Raw genomic sequence first — 23286 nt, 5'->3', positions numbered from 1 at the left:
CAAGACCAAGACCGCCAGGACGGCAGGACGGAGGTCATCGTTGAGTCCACCATGGCGTCACAAACGGATGTTTTTTTGCACGCGAAGACTACTTTTGTCAGGATAAGATGTACTAGTTGTCTCCCTTTGAATTTGCCATTGTGGGATCCATTCCCGCCTCCATTTTGGGGGAATAGGACCAAGGCCACTATAAATAAGATCTAGCCACCACCGTAGAGAGGGACGGATCATTCAGACCATCCTCTCCCCCATCAGCTCAAGAACACTCCTCCTCCTGAGGTTGTTCTTCCACTGTACTAGTTCATCCTCAGCCCACCTCGAGGCCAATCCACCATAAAACAAGAGTAGGGTTTTACACCACAAGGTGGCCCGAACCTGGGTAAACTGTTGTGTTTCATTTCCTTCCTGCTCATCGAGCTAGGTCGTGAGATTGGCGAGTAGGCAGTCTGGGGAGGTTGAGTTCTTCGCACGCACCCGAGAGTTCGAATCTATCAAGGGTCTGCAGAGCCCGAAATCCGACATCAATATTAAGTCTTTGAGAATCTTGCTCATTTCTTTTAGGATGACCTTCAGGATATAACGGCTCCTGAGTCATTGTACCTCCTCTAATCATTACTTTAATAGCATGATCATTTATATTATTATTCATCTCATTAAGCAAATCATTTTGAGACTTAGCAACTTATTCCAGCTGAGTATGAACCATGGATGCGTGTTTTTTAAACCCTTAACATCATTAGCATTCCCCTCCTCTACTTCGTCCGAGTCTGGGTTGCTAGAAACTACCGATTTGGGAGTTCCTAGCGGGTCTGGCTTTGAGGTGTTTTAAACTCCATGCGATGCAATCCAAATAGTGAACCCGGGCAACCGAACAGCCCAACTTTTTCTCTTCTTTCCGCGCGGGCCGGTTGGGTTGAATGCGGGCAACCAAACACACCTACCCAAAACCAATGAACTGACAATAATACCCTCAACTTCTCGTGGCCAAAACCAGTGAACTGACAATAATACCCTTCGGTCGCTCGCCCACCGTTTTCCCCTCCCAATCTTGAGCACCCACACCCTTACCATCCCGCCGCCGTCCTACTCCCCCCTCCCTCTCGATCTCCTCCCACCTCACCTCCTCCTTGCCTCTTGCCGACGTTTCGTCAAGGTACTTCCCAATCCAAAACCCTAGCCTCTCCCATCAGATCAACCACTCTCTTCAGCCTAATCCGGCACTAGATCCGCGCAACCAGATCTGATACTTTCGATTTGACCCCTTTCCGCGTGCGCATCGTAGGTTCCGGCGGCGATGGCGGCGAGGCTCGCGCAGCTGCGGACCAAGGCGGCGCAGGCGGCGGAATTCGCCTCGAAGCACGGCGGCGCCTACTACAAGGAGGCGATGGAGAAGAACAAGCAGTACGTCGTGCAGCCTCCCTCCGTGGAGAAGTGCCAGGAGCTCTCCAAGCAGCTCTTCTACACGCGCCTCGCGAGGTAAAGCCCCTGAATGATTTATGTGTCCAACCGTCTGTACATGTGGTGTGGTTCCAATCGGGGCTGTTGCGCAGTATCAGTGGATCTGCTTGTGCTCGTAGCAACGGGGGTGGTCATGGTGTGGTTGAGGTTTGCGCCGTAATTGCCTACTATCTCTATTACTGCCTGCCTAGCTGGACCGGATCGTAGTATGGGGTGGTCCACTCGTGGCTGTGGCAATGTGTGGCCTTCTAGGGTGAGTGATCGATGTATTTGGTGGATACAAACTTCTTTACATAAATTAGATATAAAAGTGTTCAATGTATAGCCACCGCCACTTGTGACTGGGTGATTTAGCGATTGCATAGTTCTTCAGTCTTCACTTTCTGCACTATTTATGAACTTATAGCATACGGGAATTTTGGAGATCTCTTGTATGTGCCATCCACAATGTAGCTCAAATCTGACTGGGTTAGCCGGGGGAAGACCATTGCTACATCAGCAATTTCTGGTTAGCCGGGGTTTAAGCTCTTTTTTTTTTTTTTGACTGTGAGCCGGTGCTTATGATTTGCTAGGCAGGGACTATGCTAATTGTTCACATGATGCTTACTCTAGGCAGCTACCAGGACAGAGCAATTCAGCTAGGTGTGCGTATTGGGACAGTGTCGCCTGCTCCTAAGAGCAACTCTAGCAGACCCCGCATCCTCCCGGCCTGCAAAACGTGTTTGCAGTTCACGCAAAAACGCCTTTGCGGGCCGGCGCGGACGGCCGCAGTTGCAGACCCTGCATAATGGACCCGTAAAAAGGATATTCCCGGAATATGCTTTTTTACGGGTCGGCTTTGCGGCGTCTGATCTGGCGCAGCTCCTCATGGCCCGCAAAACTTAAATTTGCAACTTAAATTGATCTAGCATAATGCATTTCTTTGCTTTTGCAACAACATTAGATACAAAAGACATCACCAAATCTTTGCTAGAATAGCAAAACCAAAGAAAACAAGAACCACAAGTATGCATTTCAGAAGATTTCCAACTTCCATAACTGCTCCCACAAGTTGGACTAATATCTTCTCCATGCATTCATTGTCGATCTGCGGATTCTTGATTTTGCATTCTTCTTTCTTCATCTTTGGTTTGAAAGAAGTAGACGTTGCTTCCCCTCCAGTTGCACATGCAGCCGCATCATTGCCTTCGATTGTACTAAGGAGTGCACCAACATCTGTTAAGTTTCTTTCTATCAATAAATCAATGTATTGGCCTTCCCAAAACCAAAATGAGCATCCATCGTCCTACACAAAAGAATGAGCAAGCTCGAAGTGAGCTACCGCAATTGAACTAAAGAATGAGCTATCAAATGAGCTACTGCAAGCGCACGTACCCCGTTGTTTTCACATTTGAAGAACACCCATCCGGGGTGCTTCGGCGTGCCCGAAGTGAGCCACAGCACTTTCCGTGTGCAGTCGTCGCACTGTATGAGCGGCATCGGCAAGCCACAAAGACGCTGCGCGAGCGCTGAGCCCGGTGGACGGCCGGACGAATCCATGCCCGCAAACCTTCGGCGGTGGCGGGCGGACGAACCCGTACCTGCATGCGGCGATGCGCCCTTGCCTGGGCTGCGGGAGAGGCTCCCCGACCACTCCATCACTTGGGGCAGCAACCGGCGGCCCGCGATGAAGTGCCGCAGATCCGCAAATCCGGCGGCCCGCCGAGCCAGGGGGGGAGGGAGGGGAGGCCTCGTGCGCGTGGCGGCCTTTCGGCGTGCTCCTGCCGGCTGCTTTCGCCGGAATCTTGGGCTGCGGCCGGCGGCGGTGCAAGGGGGGAGAGGAGAGGTGGTTGGTGGGGGAAAGCGCGGGATGAAATGTCCCCCCACCAACCGCTTCCGCTTATATGCAGGGCACCGCAGCCGCGAGGGGGAAACCCGCGTTTCCTGGGTTGGGGTCGGGATTTTGCCGCGCCCCCCAAAAATTTTTGCGGGCCGGGGCGGGATGCGGGGTCTGATCGTGCTGGTTTTTCCGCCCCGACCCGCATTTTGGCGGTTATTTTACGGGTCGGGGCGGGATGCGGGGTCTACTAGAGTTGCTCTAACTGGATGACCCTCTTGTAGAGCACTATTTATGATTGGTAAACTATGTATGTGGATGGAGATGCACCTTTGTTTCTTGAAATGATAACTGTCACTTCAATCGAACAAGATATGCAATGTTCAATAATTGGTTTAATTGGATAAATCACAATTCTGCAAGTCATGCAATGTGTGAGGGAAATATGTCTGTCCTGGAGTTGGCACAAGTTTGAGATTTCATAATGGAAATGATATATGCCATGCTTATGCCTGATCACAGATGACCCATGTTGCATGGAGACATCGCAGATGTAGCATAAAGGACGATTGTTTAGGTGAAAGCATAATCTCTTGTGAAGTTGATATATCATAAATAAAAGGTAATCTACTATGTATGATATTCGAGAAGTGAGTCTTAGCACATATAGCTCTCTGTGAAACATTTGCCATTTTTCTGCATGTTTGCAAAGAAATCGGTTCAACTGTTGCCTGCAAATATTTCATCAAAATATCATGCTGATCTGAGTAATTGGCAGGAAGAGTGTAGGATATTTCTACATGTATAGGCAGGTTTGACTGACTGACATAGAAAAACCTTGAGTTTCGTTGCTTCTTGACTTGTGTATGTTTTGAATCTTTGGTCTTATTAGCTACTTTGTGCAAAAAGTGCAACCTCAGTCAAGTGCATCCGTATTCTGGTTATGTGTTGTTGTTGTTGTTGTTTACATTTCGAGGTATCCATGAGTGGTTATATAATCCAGATTCATGTGGTCCTTCTTGGAAATATTATGAACTTCACTCTAGTAGTTTGACATATACGATGGGATGGACACTTGACCTGGTCATAACCTTGTTTTGTTGAACCAGCGAACTAGCTGAGTTTGGTTTCAAGCAAACTTACATCACCAGTTGAATCATGATTGATACATTCATATATTCCTTTAATGATGTCTTAACCAGCGGTTTAGTTTGACACAATAATACAATATGATTAATCAAGATTGTTTGCCAATTTGAACTGTTCAATACATTGTTTTCCAACTTGCATTCCCTATCACAGATTTTTATTTGACATTGTGGCGAATGCTGTGCCACGAGGCATGTTTACCTTGGTAATGCAACTTCCAGATGGTACGCGGTACAATAGTGATTAGTTGTTGTGTGTGGTAGGAAGACCATACTATGGCTGCACTTGTAGGAGAGGACTAAACGTATATTTTTCCGTGTTGAGAACTGGGGTTATCAGTTGGCCAGTGGTTTGATTCATTGGAAGCCCACGTTCAAGGCCTGGTCTCTGCAGTAGTGGTCATGGCTGTTCTTCATAATCAATACTAAGCCACATGGGCTAGTTCCCCATGGGCCCGGTTCTCCATTTGGTATATTTACGTGTTTGCTATCTTCAAATGGAGTGCAACACTACATCTTTCATGAGCCGTAATTTGATTATGCACAGCTATGCTGATCAGCGCAAGGCATTTTGCTTGTTTTTCCTTGCCGCGGTGAATGTTTTCTATTGTGCTTAAGCCATTCCTTTGTTCTCTGGAGTCTGATCAGTGGCTTGTATATATTTGCTGTTTTCTTCAGTCTACCAGGCCGCTATGAAGCATTGTGGAAAGAGGTTGATGGTGTCAAGCAGCTTTGGAAGAACAGGAAGGAGCTCAAGGTGGAGGACCTTGGAATTGCAACACTGTTTGGGGTTGAGCTTTATGCATGGTTCTGCGTAGGCGAGATTGCAGGCAGAGGATTCACCTTAACCGGCTATAAGGTCTGAATTAGATGTCGAGGCGCGCCTTATAATATACTCTTAGCTGATGCTTGTCGAAATTACCTGTCTTGTTTCACAATTTTGTTTCTGAAAAGTTTTTAGTGCTGAATGCCAGCATGACGAGCACACAATTGCAACAGTGCCTCAATAATTTGCTCGCTCAATTGTCCATTATTTTTTTGTGGTCTGTAACTTGTTCCACTGACACCTGCTGCACCGCTCTTGTGTTGTCTGGTATGAAATGAACCCATTTCTCGTTGCAGATGAAAGTAGACTTATTGGATAGCCTTTTCTTTGGTTCCTCGTTAGTCATCCATAGCGTCTTGTAGTTTAAGTATTGAAGGTTGAAAGCCTCGCCAACATACTGCACAGTATACCCATTCTTCTTGTACTTTATTTCTCTTGTAAAAGAAGACTAGCTGTGCTAAACGAGGGGAGAATTAGATTGCCTAATGACTTGCTAAGTCATAACATGACCTGAAAGAAGGTAACGAGGTCTAGCTCGCAAAGTCATTATTATTCTATTCTTCCTAACAAATCGTTCAGCTGTAGAGCAGCACGATGAGGGTGGTGAGGCTGCTGGCCGCCAACACGAGCATCCACCCCGTCCCTGCCCCGTCCTCCTCCTCCTCCTTGCTAGCGAAGAGCAGCAGCAAGCGGTCGCACGCCAGCTTCAAGAGCGCGACGCACGCCAAGAAGAGGCTGATGGAAAGCACCGCCAGCTCCTTGTTCTGAAGCGTCTCCTGGATGCTCCTCATCTCCTCCACATCCCACCTGCGCGCACATCCACGTCCACGTCCACGTCAAAACAATCTCGACCCGACCGCTTTACCTCGTCGCTCGCGTATCATGGCATGGGTGATGGGTCCTTGCCTCATCGCCGCGTTCTCCCTGGCCAGATGGTCTAGTTTCCGCGAGACGCTTGATTTCCAGTCCCTCAGCTCTCCCACATCCCTCGCCTGAACCAAAACGAGAGAGACAACAAACGAAACTCAAACCACTCGCCCTTTCAGTTGCATGCATCAAACAAGGTTGGGGCGAACTGAGTACGTACCACCTTGTCCTTCCACTCCACCAGGTCCTCCACGTCCGCCTTCATCTTCTCCAGCGCCTTGCCTGTCTGCGCCAGCCCGTTGTGCAGGTCCGGCAGTTTGCCGCCGTACCTCTGGTTCAGCACCTTGGTGTACTCCTCCAGCGTCGACAGCCCCAGCTCCAGGGACCTCAGCTTCTGCATCAGGATCTTGAGCACCACGTCGCCGTGCACCCGCCCCGTCGCCTGCTTCACCGCCTCCTTGCCCTGCGCCTGCGCCGGCTTCCCGTCCGCCACCCTCGAGCCGTTGTTCTTCGCCACGTCGCCGGTGCTCTCGTTCCGCCCGCCGCCCTCCACCTGCTTGGCGTGGACCTGGGAGCCGGCGGTGTCGTTGTGGCTGCTGTCCTTACGGGCGTCGGCGGCGGCCTTTGCGGCGTCCGCGTCGGGGCTGTGGCTGGCGACGAAGTCCTGCAGCATCCGCTCCACGGCGTCGATGCCGTACACCTCCAGGTAGCTGAGGATGCAGTAGAACCCGGAGCCGTAGTGGCTGACGAGGCGCAGCCGGAGGTAGCGCGTCCACCGGGGCTCCGCCAGCACGAAGCACTGAGCGTGCTTGCCGTTCTCCGCCGTGAACCGCCCCAGCAGTTCCCACGCCTCCCCCGGGTAGCTCAGGCTGCCATGTAGCTCCAGGTCCTTGAAGTTGGAGGAGTAGTGCTCCAGGTTGGCCAGCGCCACGGTGTGGACGAGCGTCTCCTCGGAGAGCTGTACCACGACGAACTTGTCGTCCGCGGAGCACGGGTTGCGGAGGTAGCGGTCCTTGTCGCCGTCGAGGATGTTCGCGGCGCCCTTGGCCTCCTTGTTATGGGCGAGCACCTTGGCTCCCTTGGACGCCGCCGCGTAGTTGTACTCGGCGCCGCTGGGCTCCAGGCGGTGCGTGGCACCGTCGGCGACGCGCTGGTGATGCCGGCCGCTGTCGTTGTCGGCCTTGCCCTGCAGGATGCGGCTCCGGAACTCGTCCAGCTCCACCAAGGCTGCCTCGGTCGACGAGTTGCCGCCGCTTGCGTTGGACGGCGGCAGCGCTTCTGGGTGGTGCGGCGAGGAGGAGGATTGGCACGTCGGGGAGGAGGCGTTGTCGGCGGGGAATATGTATGCCTCCAGTGGCATCACCTTGCAGTAGTTGTCGCGCTCGCCGTAGAAATCTGCGCCGACCGATCCACCGATTCATTCATGGGTCTGTCTAGTACACATCCAGACGTGACATAGTTATGTCACATCTACTATGTCACATCTATGCTGTTGTGCATTCAATTTATGGTTTATTTTTTGTTCTAGTTTTTTATGTTTTTTGTTGCTGCATTATATATTTATGGGAGTTTAGATGTGACATACTTAAAAAACATCTAAGGTGTGAATTAGTCAAACTGTTCATTCAACCACGCAGACATGACGACGGCATCGAAGGAGATGGAAGATAGTTACCCGAAGGGTCGTCGGTCTGGCTGTTGAGGAACTGGGAGCGCAGGAGGAAAAGGAGACACCAGACGGAGAAGACGACCGAGACCGACACCTCGCGGAGGCCGCCGTCCATGGAGAGCACATCCGTTACCGCCGTCGGCCCGCCGCCGCTTCCCCTGTGCTGATGAGCCCCTCCCCCACCGCCTTTTCCTCCTCCGCCTCCTTCTCTCTTCTTCTTGCTCATGCATGCACCACCTACCTACGACGACGTGCCTGCCCACGGTGATCACCAATTGTCGAGTCGATCGTTCTCTTTCGTCTCTCCTTCCCTTCCACACCACATGCACATGTACGGTGGACGGTACGTTGTCGCCCTCGGCGCATGCAGCTTCACCGGGGGTCGATCCAAATGCGCGTGAGGGAGAGGACGGGAAGAGAGAGAGAGGAGGAGAGGCCGGGCGAGCAGGAAGCCAGGAACCGCTGGGGAGCAAAAGATGGAGCGGCAACTTAGGAGGTGACCGAGTGCGCAGTGGCAGGTGATGGTCATCGATGCGCGCGGCGGCGGCATCGGCATGCATGGTGTCTGCAAATCGGCTCCCCCCTCCCCCTCTCTTTAGATATGCTTATTCTCATCCATTAACTATAGGAACTATATATGTAAATTACCTGATTTTTAAATTTGGGCAAGTCAATTTTCTACCTAAATGATAAGTGCCACACGTGTGGCACGAAGACACTTCGTCCTGATGTTGTTGTAACCATCGGATGGTGATCACGGATCTTAAAGCAGGACCGGTCGACACGCCATCTAACTGGCTCGTTCGGGCGCTATGCCATCCGTCCGAATACATTTTTTAGCTCACCGCCCTCACCCATTCCTATCCACTCGTCATCACTTTCTCGTCATCCCCACGAGTGAAAGAGGGAGGGAGACATACATGATCCACGGGGACTGAGATCCAACGCTCGATATTGGCCCAACTCAAACAACGATTGAGACTGAGAGATTTTTAGGAAGCCGACAGCACAAATAACTTGAGTCGTTCTTCGGTCCATTAGAAATAGAAACAATGGCAACCAAGGTGAAAAACCAGCATTCCTATATATTATTCTGAAACTGCATAAACTGAAATCATTTAGGGTATCTCCAACGACAACCCGCAAAAAACTTCCCGCTTCCGTCCGCGGATAAGGGGCCCAGTCTGCCGACACGGATGCGGGAGGTAGTCATCCAACGCTAACCGCATACATCTGGCCAACAATTCGAACCAAGTGGGCGAAATTCGTGTTGGGGAACGTAGCATGCAATTTAATTTTTTTTCTACGATCACGCAAGATCTATCTAGGAGATGGATAGCAACGAGAGGGGGGAGTGTGTCCACGTACCCTCGTAGACCGAAAGCGGAAGCGTTAGATTAACGCGGTTGATGTAGTCGAACGTCTTCACAATCCAACTGATCCAAGTACCGAACGTACGGCACCTCCGTGTTCAGCACACGTTCAGCTCGACGACGTCCCTCGAACTCTTGATCCAGCAGAGGGTCGAGGGAGAGTTCCGTCAGCACGACGGCGCGGTGACGATGATGGTGATGTGATCCGCGCAGGGCTTCGCCTAAGCACTACGACGCTATGACCGGATGCGTAAACTGTGGAGGGGGGCACCGCACACGGCTAAGAGAACAATTGATTTGCCTTTGGGGTGCCCCCCGCCCCCTAATATAAAGGAGGGAAGGAGGAGGCCGGCGGCCAGGAGAGGCGCGCCATGGGGGGGGAGTCCTATTAGGATTCGCCCCCCCCCTTTTCCTTTCTCCACCGGAGGGAAAAGGAAGGAGAGGGAGAGGGAGAGGGAAAGGGGGGCGCCGCCCTCTGCCCCTAGTCCAATTCGGACTGCCATGGGGGGGCACCCCTTGCGGCCCTCCTCTCTCTCCACTAAGGCCCAATATTTCCCCCGGGGGGTTCCGGTAACCCCTCGGTACTCCGGTAAAATACCCAAATCACTCGGAACCATTCTGATGTCCGAATACTACCTTCCAATATATGGATCTTTACCATCCGACCATTTCGGGACTCCTCGTCATGTCCGTGATCTCATACGGGACTCCGAACAAACTTCGGTCACCAAAACACATAACTCATAATACAAATCGTCATCGAATGTTAAGCGTGCAGACCCTACGGGTTCGAGAACTATGTGGACATGACCGAGACACATCTTCGGTCAATAACCAATAGCGGAACCTGGATGCTCATATTGGTTCCTACATATTCTACGAAGATCTTTATCGGTCAAACCGCATGACAACATACGTCATTCCCTTTGTCATCGGTATGTTACTTGCCCGAGATTTGATCATCGGTATCATCATACCTAGTTCAATCTCGTTACCGGCAAGTCTCTTTACTCGTTCCATAATGCATCATCCCATAACTAACTCATTAGTCAAATTGCTTGCAAGGCTTATAGTGATGTGCATTACCGAGAGGGCCTAGAGATACCTCTCCGATACTTGGAGTGACAAATCCTAATCTTGATCTATGCAACCCAACAAACACCTTCGGAGACACCTGTAGAGCATCTTTATAATCACCCAGTTACGTTGTGACGTTTGATAGCACACAAGGTGTTCCTCCGGTATTTGGGAGTTGCATAATCTCATAGTTAGAGGAATATATATAAGTCATGAAGAAAGCAATAGCAATAAAACTAAACGATCATAATGCTAAGCTAACGGATGGGTCTTGTCCATCACATCATTCTCTAATGATGTGATCCCGTTCATCAAATGACAACACATGTCTATGGTCAGGAAACTTAACCATCTTTGATTAACGAGCTAGTCAACTAGAGGCATACTAGGGACACTCTGTTTTGTCTATGTATTCACACATGTACTAAGTTTCCGGTTAATACAATTCTATCATGAATAATAAACATTTATCATGATATAAGGAAATATAAATAACAACTTTATTATTGCCTCTAGGGCATATTTCCTTCAGGTTATATGCGCAAAAGTTTCCCAGCTTTGTGATCGAAGAATCGAAGAGATTCAACATCAGGAAAATCTTGCTCGACGCAGGGGGAAAGAAGAAAATCGCCAGAAAGCTCAGGCCAGAGCAAATAAGCCAAAAGAAGTCAAGGACAGTCGTGTCAAATCTGCTTCGGCCGATGCTCCTGTTGACTCAAGTGCACCACTTCAATAGATTCCACCATCCCCTCGTCCCGAGGAAGTTGCCGAACAACAAGTTGAGGCTGTGGTAGCTCCTACCTCGGTCGAACAAGAAGCGGATGTTGTGGATATTTATCTTGTCAATCCTGATGAAGTTATGACTGTGCCCGAGCAAAATGCTCTTGAGGAAAAGATTGACGAAGAAATTGAGATGGAGAAGTTAGTCTCATCACCTGTGAAGAACATTCAAGCTAGACCCTCCGGGCCCACTGAGGAGGAAGAAAAGGTTGAGGGGGAGCAAGATGCTTCCCAAAGTACTGCCCCAACGGCCTCATCTGGTGCCCCTGCCCCGATGGAGGTTGACCCTGCTCCTGGTTCCCTGGCTTCACAGCCGGAACAGGAAGGAAAGAAGATTGAAGAGCCCATGGCTCACGAGAAGAAGGATGAAGAAGTTGCACCATCCGTCCAGTCCCACCAAGTCGTACCATTGATGTCTACTACGCAACTTTATTCTTGTATATACGTGTTGGGCCTCCAAGCGCAGAGTTTTGTAGGACAGTAGCAATTTTCCCTCAAGTGGATGACCTAAGGTTGATCAATCCATGGGAGGCGTAGGATGAAGATGGTCTCTCTCAAACAACCCTGCAACCAAATAATAAAAAGTCTCTTGTGTCCCCAACACACCCAATACAATGGCAAATTGTATAGGTGCACTAGTTCGGCGAAGAGATAGTGATAAAAGTGTAATATTGATGGTAGAAATATATTTTTATAATCTGAATGAATAAAAACAGCAAGGTAGCAAATAGTAAACGGGCACAAAAACGGTATTGCAATGCTTGAAAATGAGGCCTAGGGCCCGTAATTTCGCTAGTGCAATCTCTCAACAGTGCTAATGTAATTAGATCATATAACTTGAAGGAAATATGCCCTAGAGGCAATAATAAAGTTGTTATTTATATTTCCTTATATGATGATAAATGTTTATTATTCATGCTAGAATTGTATTAACCGAAAAATTGATACATGTGTGAATACATAGACAAAACAAAGTGTCCCTAGTATGCCTCTACTTGACTAGCTCGTTAATCAAAGATGGTTAAGTTTCCTGACCATAGACATGTGTTGTCATTTGGTGAACGGGATCACATCATTAGGAGAATGATGTGATGGACAAGACCCATCCGTTAGCTTAGCATAATGATCGTTAAGTTTTATTGTTATTGCTTTCTTCATGACTTATACATATTCCTTTGACTATGAAATTATGCAACTCCCAAATACCGGAGGAACACCTTGTGTGCTATCAAACGTCACAATGTAACTGGGTGATTATAAATATGCTCTACAGGTGTCTCCGAGGGTGTTTGTTGGGTTGGCATAGATCGAGATTAGGATTTTTCACTCCGAGTATCGGAGAGGTATCTCTGGGCCCTCTCGGAATGCACATCATAACAAGCCTTGCAAGCAATGTGACTAATGAGTTAGTTACGGGATGACGCATTACGGAATGAGTAAAGAGACTTGCCGGTAACGAGATTGAACTAGGTATGATGATACCGACGATCGAATCTCGGGCAAGTAACATACCGATGACAAAGGGAATAACGTATGTTATCATTGTGGTATGACCGATAAAGATCTTCATAGAATATGTAGGAACCAATATGAGCATCCAGGTTCCGCACACTTAAAGTTCGATGACGATTTGTATTACGAGTTATGTGTTTTGGTGACCTAAGATTGTTCGAAGTCCTGGATGAGATCACAGACATGACGAGGAGTCTTGAAATGGTCAAGAGGTAAAGATCGATATATTGGAAGATGCTATTCGGACATCGGAATGGTTTCGGAGTGGTTCGGGTATTTTTCGGAGTACCGAGGGGTTACCGGAACCCCCTGGGGAAAGTAATGGGCCTACATGGGCCATAGGGGAGTGGGGAGGCAGCCCACAAGGGGTGGTCGCGCCCCCCTCCCATAGGGAGTCCGAATTGGACTAGGGGAAGGGGCGCGCCCCCCTTTCCTTCTCGTCTTCCCTCTCCTTCCCTTTCCCCCTCCGTAAGAAAGGAAGGGGGGGAGGGGCGACTAGGATTGGGAGTCCTAGTCGGTTTCCCCCCATGGCGCACCCCTAGGCCGGCGACCTCCTCCCCTCCTCCTTTATATACGGGGGCAGGGGGCACCCCAAGGCACATCAATTGTTCTTAGCCGTGTGCGGTGCCCCCCTCCACAGTTTATTCCTCCGGTCATAGCGTCGTAGTGCTTAGGCGAAGCCCTGCGCGGATCACATCACCATCACCGTCACCACGTCATCATGCCGACGAAACTCTCCCTCGACCCTCTGCTGGATCAAGAGTTCGAGGGACGTCATCGAGCTGAACGTGTGCTGAACTCGGAGGTGCCGTACGTTCGGTACTTGATTGGTTGGATCGTGAAGACGTTCAACTACATTAACCACGTTAACTAGCGCTTCCGCTTTCAGTCTATGAGGGTACGTGGACACACTCTCCCCCTCTCGTTGCTATGCATCTCCTAGATAGATCTTGCGTGATCATAGGATTTTTTTTTGAAATTGCATGCTACGTTCCCCAACAGTGGCATCCGAGTCAGGTCTATGCATAGATGATATCCATGAGTAGAACACAAAGAGTTGTGGGCGATAATAGTCATACTTCTTACCACCAACGTCTTATTTTGATTCGGCGGTATTGCTGGATGAAGCGTCCCGGACAAACCTTACATGACCACGTTCATGAGACCGGTTCCACCGACAGACATGCAACTTGTTTTGCATAAAGGTGGCTGGCAGGTGTCTGTTTCTCCAACTTTAGTTGAATCGAATTTGAATACGGTCGGTCCTTGTTGAAGGTTAAAACAACACACTTGACAAAAAATCATTGTAGTTTTGATGCGTAGGTAAGAACGGTTCTTGCTAGAAGCCCGTAGCAGCCACGTAAAACTTGCAACAACAAAGTAGAGGACGTCTAACTTGTTTTTGTAGGGCATGTTGTGATGTGATATGGTCAAGACATGATGTGATATACGTTATTGTATGAGATGATCATGTTTTGTAAAAGTTATCGGCAACTGGCAGGAGCCTTATGGTTGTTGCTTTATTGTATGAAATGCAATCGCCATGTAATTGCTTTACTTTATCACTATGCGGTAGCGATAGTTGTAGAAGCAATAGTTGGCGAGACGACAACGACACTACGATGGAGATCAAGGTGTCAAGCCGGTGAAGATGGAGATCATGACGGTGCTTCGGAGATGGAGATCAAAGGCACAAGATGATGATGGCCATATCATGTCACATATTTTGATTGCATGTGATGTTTATCTTTTATGCATCTTATTTTGCTTAGTACGGCGGTAGCATTACAAGATGATCTCTCACTAAATTTCAAGGTATAAGTGTTCTCCCTGAGTATGCACCGTTGCTACAGTTCATCATGTTGAGACACCACGTGATGATCGGGTGTGATAAGCTCTACGTTCACATACAACGGGTGTAAGACAGTTTTGCACGTGTAGAATACTCAGGTTAAACTTGACGAGCCTAGCATGTACAGACATGGCCTCGGAACACTAAGACCGAAAGGTCGAGCGTGAATCATATAGTAGATATGATCAACATAGAGATGTTCACCATTGAAATCTACTTTGGACATGGTTTAGTTGATATGGATCACGTGATCATTTAGATGACTAGAGAGATGTCTATCTAAGTGGGAGTTCTTAAGTAATATGATTAATTGAACTTTAATTTATCATGAACTTAGTCCTGATAGTTTTTGCATATCTATGTTGTTGTAGATCAATGGCCCGTGCTACCGTTCCCTTGAATTTTAATGCGTTACTAGAGAAATCTAAGTTGAAAGATGATGGTAGCAACTACACGGACTGGGTCCGTAACTTGAGGATTATCCTCATTGCTGCACAGAAAAATTATGTCCTTGAAGCACCGCTAGGTGCAAGGCCTGCTGCAGGAGCAACTCCGGACGTTATGAACGTCTGGTAAGCTAAATCTGATGACTACTCGATAGTTCAGTGTGCCATGCTTTACGGCTTAGAATCAAGACTTGAAAGACGGTTTTGAACGTCATGAAGCATATGAGATGTTCTAGGAGTTGAAGTTAATATTTCAAGTAAATGCCCGCGTTGAGAGATATGAAGTCTCCAACAAGTTCTATAGCTGCAAGATGGAGGAGAACAGTTCTGTCAGTGAACATATACTCAAAATGTCTGGGTATCATAATCACTTGACACAGCTGGGAGTTAATCTTCCGGATGATAGTGTCATTGATAGAGTTCTTCAATCACTGCCACCAAGCTATAAAGTCTTCCTGATGAACTATAATATGCAAGGGATGGAAAAGACAATTCCCGAGCTCTTCGCGATGCTTAAGGCCGCGGAGGTAGAAATCAAGAAGGAGCTGTTGGATTCTGGGTTCTGGCAAACCCTTGTGATGTTCGAACTCTGGGGTGTGCACGAAGAACTCCCTCTCTCTCCCAGGCTCGCTCGCTCAATGATCCCAAGGCCTAACTCGATGAACCCAAATAACACGAGACACAGAGGTTTATAATGGTTCAGGCCACCGCGTGGTGTAATACCCTACTCCAGTGTGGTGGTGGATTGCCTCGAGGGCCAAGCAATTGTTTCATACTTTAGTAATCTTAAACTTTATAAACCTTCACGCAATACATGAGCGCGAGCCATGGGCATAGCACTATGGGTGGAATAGAATATGATGATGGGGGTTTATGTGGAGAAGACAAAAAAGAAGAAAGTCTCACATCAACGAGGCTAATCAATGGGCTATGGAGATGCCCATCGATTGATGTTAATGCGAGGAGTAGGGATTGCCATGCAACGGGTGCACTAGAGCTATAAGTATATGAAAGCTCAACAAAAAGAAACTAAGTGAGTGTGCATCCAACTTGCTTGCTCATGAAGACCTAGGGCACTTGAGGATGCCCATTGTTGGAATATACAAGCCAAGTTCTATAATGAAAAATTCCCACTAGTATATGAAAGTGACAAAACAAGAGACTCTCTATCATGAAGATTATGGTGCTACTTTGAAGCACAAGTGTGGTAAAAGGATAGTAACATTGTCCCTTCTCTCTTTTTCTCTCATTTTTTTGGGCCTTCTCTTTTTTATGGCCTTTCTCTTTTTTTATTCCTCACTTGGGACAATGCTCTAGAAAATGATGATCATCACACTCCTATTTATTTACAACTCAATGATTCCAACTCGATACTAGAACAAAGTATGACTCTATATGAATGCCTCCGGCGGTGTACCGGGATATGCAATGAACCAAGAGTGACATGTATGAAAGAATAATGAACGGTGGCTTTGCCACAAATACTATGTCAACTAGATGATCATGCAAAGCAATATGACAATGATGAACCTGTCATGATAAACGGGATGGTGGAAAGTTGCATGGCAATATATCTTGGAATGGCTATGGAAATGCCATAATAGGTAGGTATGGCGGCTGTTTTGGGGAAGATATAAGGAGGTTTATGTGTGAAAGAGTGTATCATATCACGGAGTTTGGATGCACCGGCGAAGTTTGCACCAACTCTCAATGTGAGAAAGGGCAATGCACGGTACCGAAGAGGCTAGCAATGATGGAAGGGTAAGAGTGCGTATAATCCATGGACTCAACATTAGTCATAAAGAACTTACATACTTATTGCAAAAATCTACAAGTCATCAAAAACCAAGCACTACGCGCATGCTCCTAGGGGGATAGATTGGTAGAAAAAGACCATCGCTCGTCCCCGACCGCCACTCATAAGGAGGACAATCAAAGAACACCTCATGTTTCAAATTTGTTACATAACGTTTACCGTACGTGCATGCTACGGGACTTGCAAACTTCAACACAAGTATTTCTCAAATTCACAACTACTCAACTAGCACAACTTTAATATCACTACCTCCATATCTCAAAACAATCATCAAGCATCGAACTTCTCTTAATATTCAACACACTCATAAGGAAGTTTTTACTAGTCTTGAATACCTAGCATATTAGGATTAAGCAAATTACCATGCTGTTTAAGACTCTCAAAATAATATAAGTGAAGCATGAGAGTTCATCTATTTATTCAAAATAAAACCACCATTGTGCTCTAAAAGATATAAGTGAAGCACTAGAGCAAACAACAAACTACTCCGAAAGATATAAGTGAAGATCAATGAGTAGTTGTATAATTATGTAGCTATGTGAAGACTCTCTAACATTTAAGAATTTCAGATCTTGGTATTTTATTCAAACAGCAAGCAAGGCTAAAGAAAATAAAATGACGCTCCAAGCAAAACACATATCATGTGGTGAATAAAAATATAGCTCCAAGTAAAGTTACCGATGAATGAAGACGAAAGAGGGGATGCCTTCCGGGGCATCCCCAAGCATAGGCTCTTGGTTATCCTTTAATATTACCTTGGGGTGCCTTGGGCATCCCCAATCTTAGGCTTTTGCCACTCCTTATTCCATAGTCCATCGGATCTTTACCCAAAACTTGAAAACTTCACAACACAAAACTTAACAGAAAATCACGTGAGCTCCGTTAGCGAAAGAAAACAAAACACCACTTCAAGGTACTGTAATGAACTCATTCTTTATTTATATTGGTGTTAAACCTACTGTATTCCAACTTCTCTATGGTTTATAAACTATTTTACTGGCCATAGAGTCATCAAAATAAGCAAACAACACACGAAAAACAGAATCTGTCAAAAACAGAACACTCTGTAGTAATCTGTAACTAACGCAAACTTCTGGAACTACAAAAATTCTAAAATAAATTGGTAGACCTGAGTAATTTGTCTAGTAATCATCTGCAAAAAGAATCAACTAAATATCACTCTCCAGTAAAAACATTTAGCTAATCTCGTGAGCGCTAAAGTTTCTGTTTTTTTACAGCATGATCATCAAGACTTCACCCAAGTCTTCCCAAAGGTTCTACTTGGCACAAACACTAATTGAAACACAAAACCACATCTAAAAAGAATCTAGATGGATTATTTATTACTAAACAGAACCAAAAATCAAGAAACTAGAATAAAAATTGGGTTGCCTCCCAATAAGCGCTATCGTTTAACGCCCCTAGCTAGGCATGATGATTTCAATGATGCTCACATAAAGGATAAGAATTGAAACATAAAGAGAGCATCACTAAGAATATGACTAGCACATTTAAGTCTAACCCACTTCCTATGCATAGGGATTTTGTGAGCAAACAACTTATGGAAACAATAATCAACTAGCATAGGAAGGCAAAACAAGCATAACTTTAAAACTTTAAGCACATAGAGAGGAAACTTGATATTATTGCAATTTGTAGAAGCATATGATCCTCTCTCATAATAATTTTCAGTAGCATCATGAATGAATTCAACCATATAACCAGCACATAAAGCATTCTTTTCATGATCTACTAGCATAGAATTTTTATTACTCTCCACATAAGCAAATTTTCTTCTCATCAATAATAGTGGGAGCAAACTCAACAAAATAACTATCATGTGATTGAAAATTAAGATCAAGATGACAAGTTTCATGGTTATCATTATTCTTTAAAGCATACGTGTCATCACAATAATCATCATAGATAGGAGGCATGCTTTCATCATAGTAAATTTGCTCATCAAAGTTTGGGGGGCAAAAAATATCATCTTCATCAAACATAGCTTCCCCAAGCTTGTGGCTTTGCATATCATTAGCATCATGGATATTCAAGGAATTCATACTAACAACATTGCAATCATGCTCATCATTCACATATTTTATGCCAAGCATTCTATGTAATTCTTCTTCTAGTACTTGAGCATAATTTTCCTTTCCATCGTTTTCACGAAAGACATTAAAAAGATGAAGCATATGAGGCATCCTTAATTCCATTTTTTTGTAGTTTTATTTTATAAAATAAACTAGTGATAAAACAAGAAACTAAAAGATTCGATTGCAAGATCTAAAGATATACCTTCAAGCATTCACCTCCCCGGCAACGGCGCCAGAAACTGCTTGATGTAGGACAGTAGCAAATTTCCCTCAAGTGGATGACCTAAGGTTTATCAATCCATGGGAGGCGTAGGATGAAGATGGTCTTTCTCAAGCAACCCTGCAACCAAATAACAAAGAGTCTCTTGTGTCCCCAACACACCAATACAATGGTAAATTGTATAGGTGCACTAGTTCGGCAAAGATATGGTGATACAAGTGCAATATGGATGGTAGAAATAGGCTTTTGTAATCTAAAATATAAAAACAGCAAGGTAACAAGTGGTAAAAGTGAGCGTAAACGGTATTGCAATGCTAGGAAACAAGGCCTAGGGTTCATACTTTCACTAGTGCAAATTCTCTCAACAATAATAACATAATTGGATCATATAACTATCCCTCAACATGCAACAAAGAGTCACTCCAAAGTCACTAATAGCGGAGAACAAACTAAGAGATTATGGTAGGGTTTGAAACCACCTCAAAGTTATTCTTTCCAATCAATCTGTTGGGCTATTCCTATAAGTGTCACAAACAGCCCTAGAGTTCGTACTAGAATAACACCTTAAAATACAAATCAACCAAAACCCTAATGTCACCTAGATACTCCAATGTCACCTCAAGCATCCGTGGGTATGATTATACGATATGCATCACACAATCTCAGATTCATCTATTCAACCAACACATAGAACCTCAAAGAGTGCCCCAAAGTTTCTACCGGAGAATCAAGACGAAAACGTGTGCCAACCCTATGAATAGGTTCATGGGCGGAACCCGCAAGTTGATCACCAAAACATACATCAAGTGAATCACGTGATATCCCATTGTCACCACAGATACGCACGACAAGGCATACATCAAGTGTTCTCAAATCCTTAAAGACTCAATCCGATAAGATAACTTCAAAGGGAAAACTCAATCCATTATTAGTAGAACGCCCGTGCGTTGCCACGGGCTTTTGAAGAAAAAGAATGCTATTGACGGTGCTTAAATAACCGAGAACAATGCATGTCTCAGCTACCACACATCTCAGATCCTCGGTTCTCAGCTAACATGCTTCTTCAATTAATTACAACTATCTTTTTACACAGACCATGAGCCGACGACATGCACCTACACAGACCATCTCGTGCTATGCGCGCAATCGCCAAGACCATGAGCCGACGACCGTTGATGAGCGAAGCTGCCAAAGGATGGAAGGAGCAAGATATGTTCGATTACAATGTAATTTTACTTCTAGGCTTTTTTGAACTAAAAAATTGCTTTTAGTTCAAAATTTGCCCCCCCTTGATTGCTTGCCACGCTCCGCCACTGCCATTGAGTGCTCTTCCTCCTCTTCTACATCCATCGCCCACAAGTGGCTTGCATCACCCCTCCCCCAGCTCCCTCCTATCAATGGATGGCCATGCTCCACCCGCACCCTCGTCGCGAGGCCCATGCTCCAGACACACTTATGAAGCCGCATAGAGAGCTCAGGCTCCCTTCCTCTTCCCAGACCATGGCAAGGGTGAAGCTGCCGCCCCATGCTCCGTAGACCTCCATCCGCCCGTGTTCCATCCTCCTACCATCCAAAACGGGCAGAAAAAAAAGAATGGGGCCATCCCGTACTCCCTTCCCCTCCTCCACAACCAAGCAACTGCCACATGCTCGTCCACCAAGCCTCAACCGTGGCGCCCGGATCGAGCATGAATGCATGCACCGCCTGCCGGATCTGGCACGGATGCGCGCGGTGGCTCCTCACTTCCCTGATTTACGGGGGACGCCATGCTGGGCATGCGATGCCCTGTCGATCGATGGGGTGAGGGAGGCTAACGACACGAAACGACAATGTACTCCCCTTTAATAGTAGAGATATATGGAATTTTTTATTATAAATTCTGATCAACCAATATTCAGCACCTGGGGAGCTGGGCCAATAAATAAAGCCTACATGCTATAAAACGAATAGGAAGGCTTATATGGAAACAAAATTCGGCATCTGTCCCCACTGGATGTGCATATTTTAAGCACGAGCACTTTTGAGTTTTAGTTATACAGGTTATTTTAGTAAATTTGAAGTGCAAATGTGTGATATATTAAGAGATTTACTCACACTGCATGTGCAGTACATGAGCGGCAGCCGGCAGGCATAGCAAACAACGAGATTCTAAACTTCGCAGAAAACAGAAGTTCACCTTCCAATCTGAGTATAAAAGGGTCTCATTCAGATCCAGAACTATGATAAGAGACATGTTTTTTAGGAGGCATATCTACGAGTTTTTCTGATGATGGTGAAACAAATCCCTACATTACATATAGCTTTTAGTATCGCAAGGAGCGTACAGTTGACAATATACAAAATGGTACACCAATAACAAAAAGACTGCCCTTTTTTACTAACCTGAATTTGATCTTCAATTTGGCTCCTGACTTCAAGTAGAGATCAATATAGCAGCAGCAGGAGCTGCAGAATAGAACATACAGTTTATACTAAGCAGGCAAAAAGAAGGAATGACCAAACAGATAAGTAATCTAAGCAGGCAGTTAAGATGTTACTACAGAGCCTAGCTAGCTGCTCAGATTTATCAATAGGCTCACGGCATGGTCCTTCCCTGTCTTATGCATTTGCATAGAGCAATCCAGAATATGCACATAGAAACATTACCATGCAATGATTTACAACCAGGTTGAATAGATTATAGCCAAAATTTTAGTATGAATGTCACCTGCCCTTCATACCGATCGAAGTAAATAAAAACATATAATTTGATACATTTTTTTCTTCTGTTATAGTCTAATGACATGGTTGGTACAATTTAACATATCTTCCCTAGTCCAAAGGGGACACAAGCTTCTATTAATAGTCCAAAGAGGCCAAGTATGCATGCTTAAACAATACACCATGTCTATTTAGTCACATGTGAGCTCTTCTTGATCATGAAAGGTACCAGGTACCACAAAAATAGTTCAGCACCATCCAAATTGAATAAAGACCGAATAAATTGGCAATGAATCCTAATGCAATGATTGGAATAAGAATAAGACAAAAAAGAGAAGCAACATAATAAACAGAGAAAGATTAAACGGACAGGTGATATAATGTCTGCCTCTTCTCGGAAAATCTAATGGCAACTCTATCAATTTCAAGTACTCTTATTGTAGATAACATCAGCATAAAACTTATGTATATCTATTGATTCAAGGCTATGGATTTCTTTCTTGAAAAGGAACGCAATTTATATATGAAAGGTAGCAGCTTTCATCGAAAAAGATTCTTGCTCCTGACACATAATTTCTTTACCGGTTTCTCAGCTATGAAGAAGAAAATGATTTCTTCCTCGCGGACAGAACTAATGGGCACCAAGAGCATTTGCACATTTCAATTCACTTGATGCTTTAACAAAGTGCCTCCTCTGCCCGAACAACTGAACACAAATGCGTCCTCTCATAGCCATGGCGGTGAACCTGCAGAGCAAACACATGCAATGATTGAAAATGAATGGGATGCTTTGCTCGGTTCTTCGAGGCCCATGCATACTCGAACAGATTAATACCTGTGTCCGTCCTCCAAACAGCGCACGGCCGGCACGGTCTCCTCCAATCAGTGCAACGCGACCAAATCCTGCTCTTCCGGCGGCGTCTGCATCATCCGCGGGTCCGGCAGTGCGGCGTCCGTGGGGATCCGTGGCCATTTCTTTTAATGATCAAACATGACTCTTGCATAAGTGATATCAGTATCCGATTAAGATGATTTTTTAAAGCACCAAAACAAGAACTGGGTGAAGACAACAATAATAGATATTAGTATCCGACTAAGATGATCTAGCTAAATACCTGTGGGTTGCCGCAGAATAACTCCTCTTGACATGCACGTCAATTGCCTCCCTTTAATAGCCCCAAATGCATAAGTTTACAACTACGAGTCGTGCACGGGAACAAGATGTACACAAACATATATTCATTTCATTGATCAAAATAGATTTATAATAACTAATTTCATTTTTCAAAATAGACCAGCAATCCTAGAAGAAGAAAAGTAATATACAACATATATTGTAACTCCGCACTACAGCCACCGGCTACATCACCCATGCGGCTTCACCTTCGACAACTAATAAAACGGGAAATTTCTAATATCATCCACCTTGAATAATATAATAACATCCACTTTCATTTTATTTTTATCTTGGAGCCTCATGGTCACATGTTCTAGGAAATTTTAATTTCAGACAGCAATGATATCTACCAGCAATAAGATTTCTAGATGCCCAGAAATGCAGTATATTTCTATGTATGGAAATATTTTTCAGTAATAATGCATAGGGAAAAGATATAATCATTTTTCTGAC

At 45.7% G+C, this 23286-nt stretch overlaps 2 protein-coding genes across 3 annotated transcripts; one reads left to right on the top strand and one right to left on the bottom strand.

Annotated features, from left to right (window-relative positions):
- The first annotated feature begins 975 nt into the window (after window positions 1-975).
- LOC123078511 (uncharacterized) lies at window positions 976-5543 on the top strand. Its single transcript, XM_044501046.1, has 3 exons — window positions 976-1153; window positions 1283-1476; window positions 5101-5543. The coding sequence occupies exons 2-3, from the start codon at window positions 1295-1297 to the stop codon at window positions 5285-5287; spliced, it is 369 nt and encodes a 122-aa protein (XP_044356981.1). The 5' UTR covers window positions 976-1153; window positions 1283-1294; the 3' UTR covers window positions 5288-5543.
- A 43-nt stretch (window positions 5544-5586) lies between these two features.
- Window positions 5587-17421, bottom strand: LOC123078510 (SUN domain-containing protein 3). 2 transcript variants are annotated; one of them, XM_044501045.1, is made up of 4 exons: window positions 17319-17421; window positions 6336-7510; window positions 6155-6240; window positions 5587-6055 (listed from the first exon to the last, which is right to left on the bottom strand). In XM_044501045.1, exons 1-4 carry the CDS (start codon window positions 17356-17358, stop codon window positions 5824-5826), a joined length of 1533 nt encoding a protein of 510 aa, XP_044356980.1. In that variant the 5' UTR covers window positions 17359-17421; the 3' UTR covers window positions 5587-5823. The 2 variants fall into 2 exon arrangements, with proteins under 2 accessions (XP_044356980.1, XP_044356979.1); XM_044501044.1 differs by lacking the exon at window positions 17319-17421 and adding an exon at window positions 7791-9165.
- Window positions 17422-23286: the final 5865 nt, after the last annotated feature.

Source organism: Triticum aestivum, chromosome 3D, assembly GCF_018294505.1.
Source record: "Triticum aestivum cultivar Chinese Spring chromosome 3D, IWGSC CS RefSeq v2.1, whole genome shotgun sequence".
NCBI classification, from domain to species: domain Eukaryota; kingdom Viridiplantae; phylum Streptophyta; class Magnoliopsida; order Poales; family Poaceae; genus Triticum; species Triticum aestivum.
Note: the sequence above shows the minus strand (reverse complement) of the source record. Positions and strands in the feature narration are given on the sequence as shown.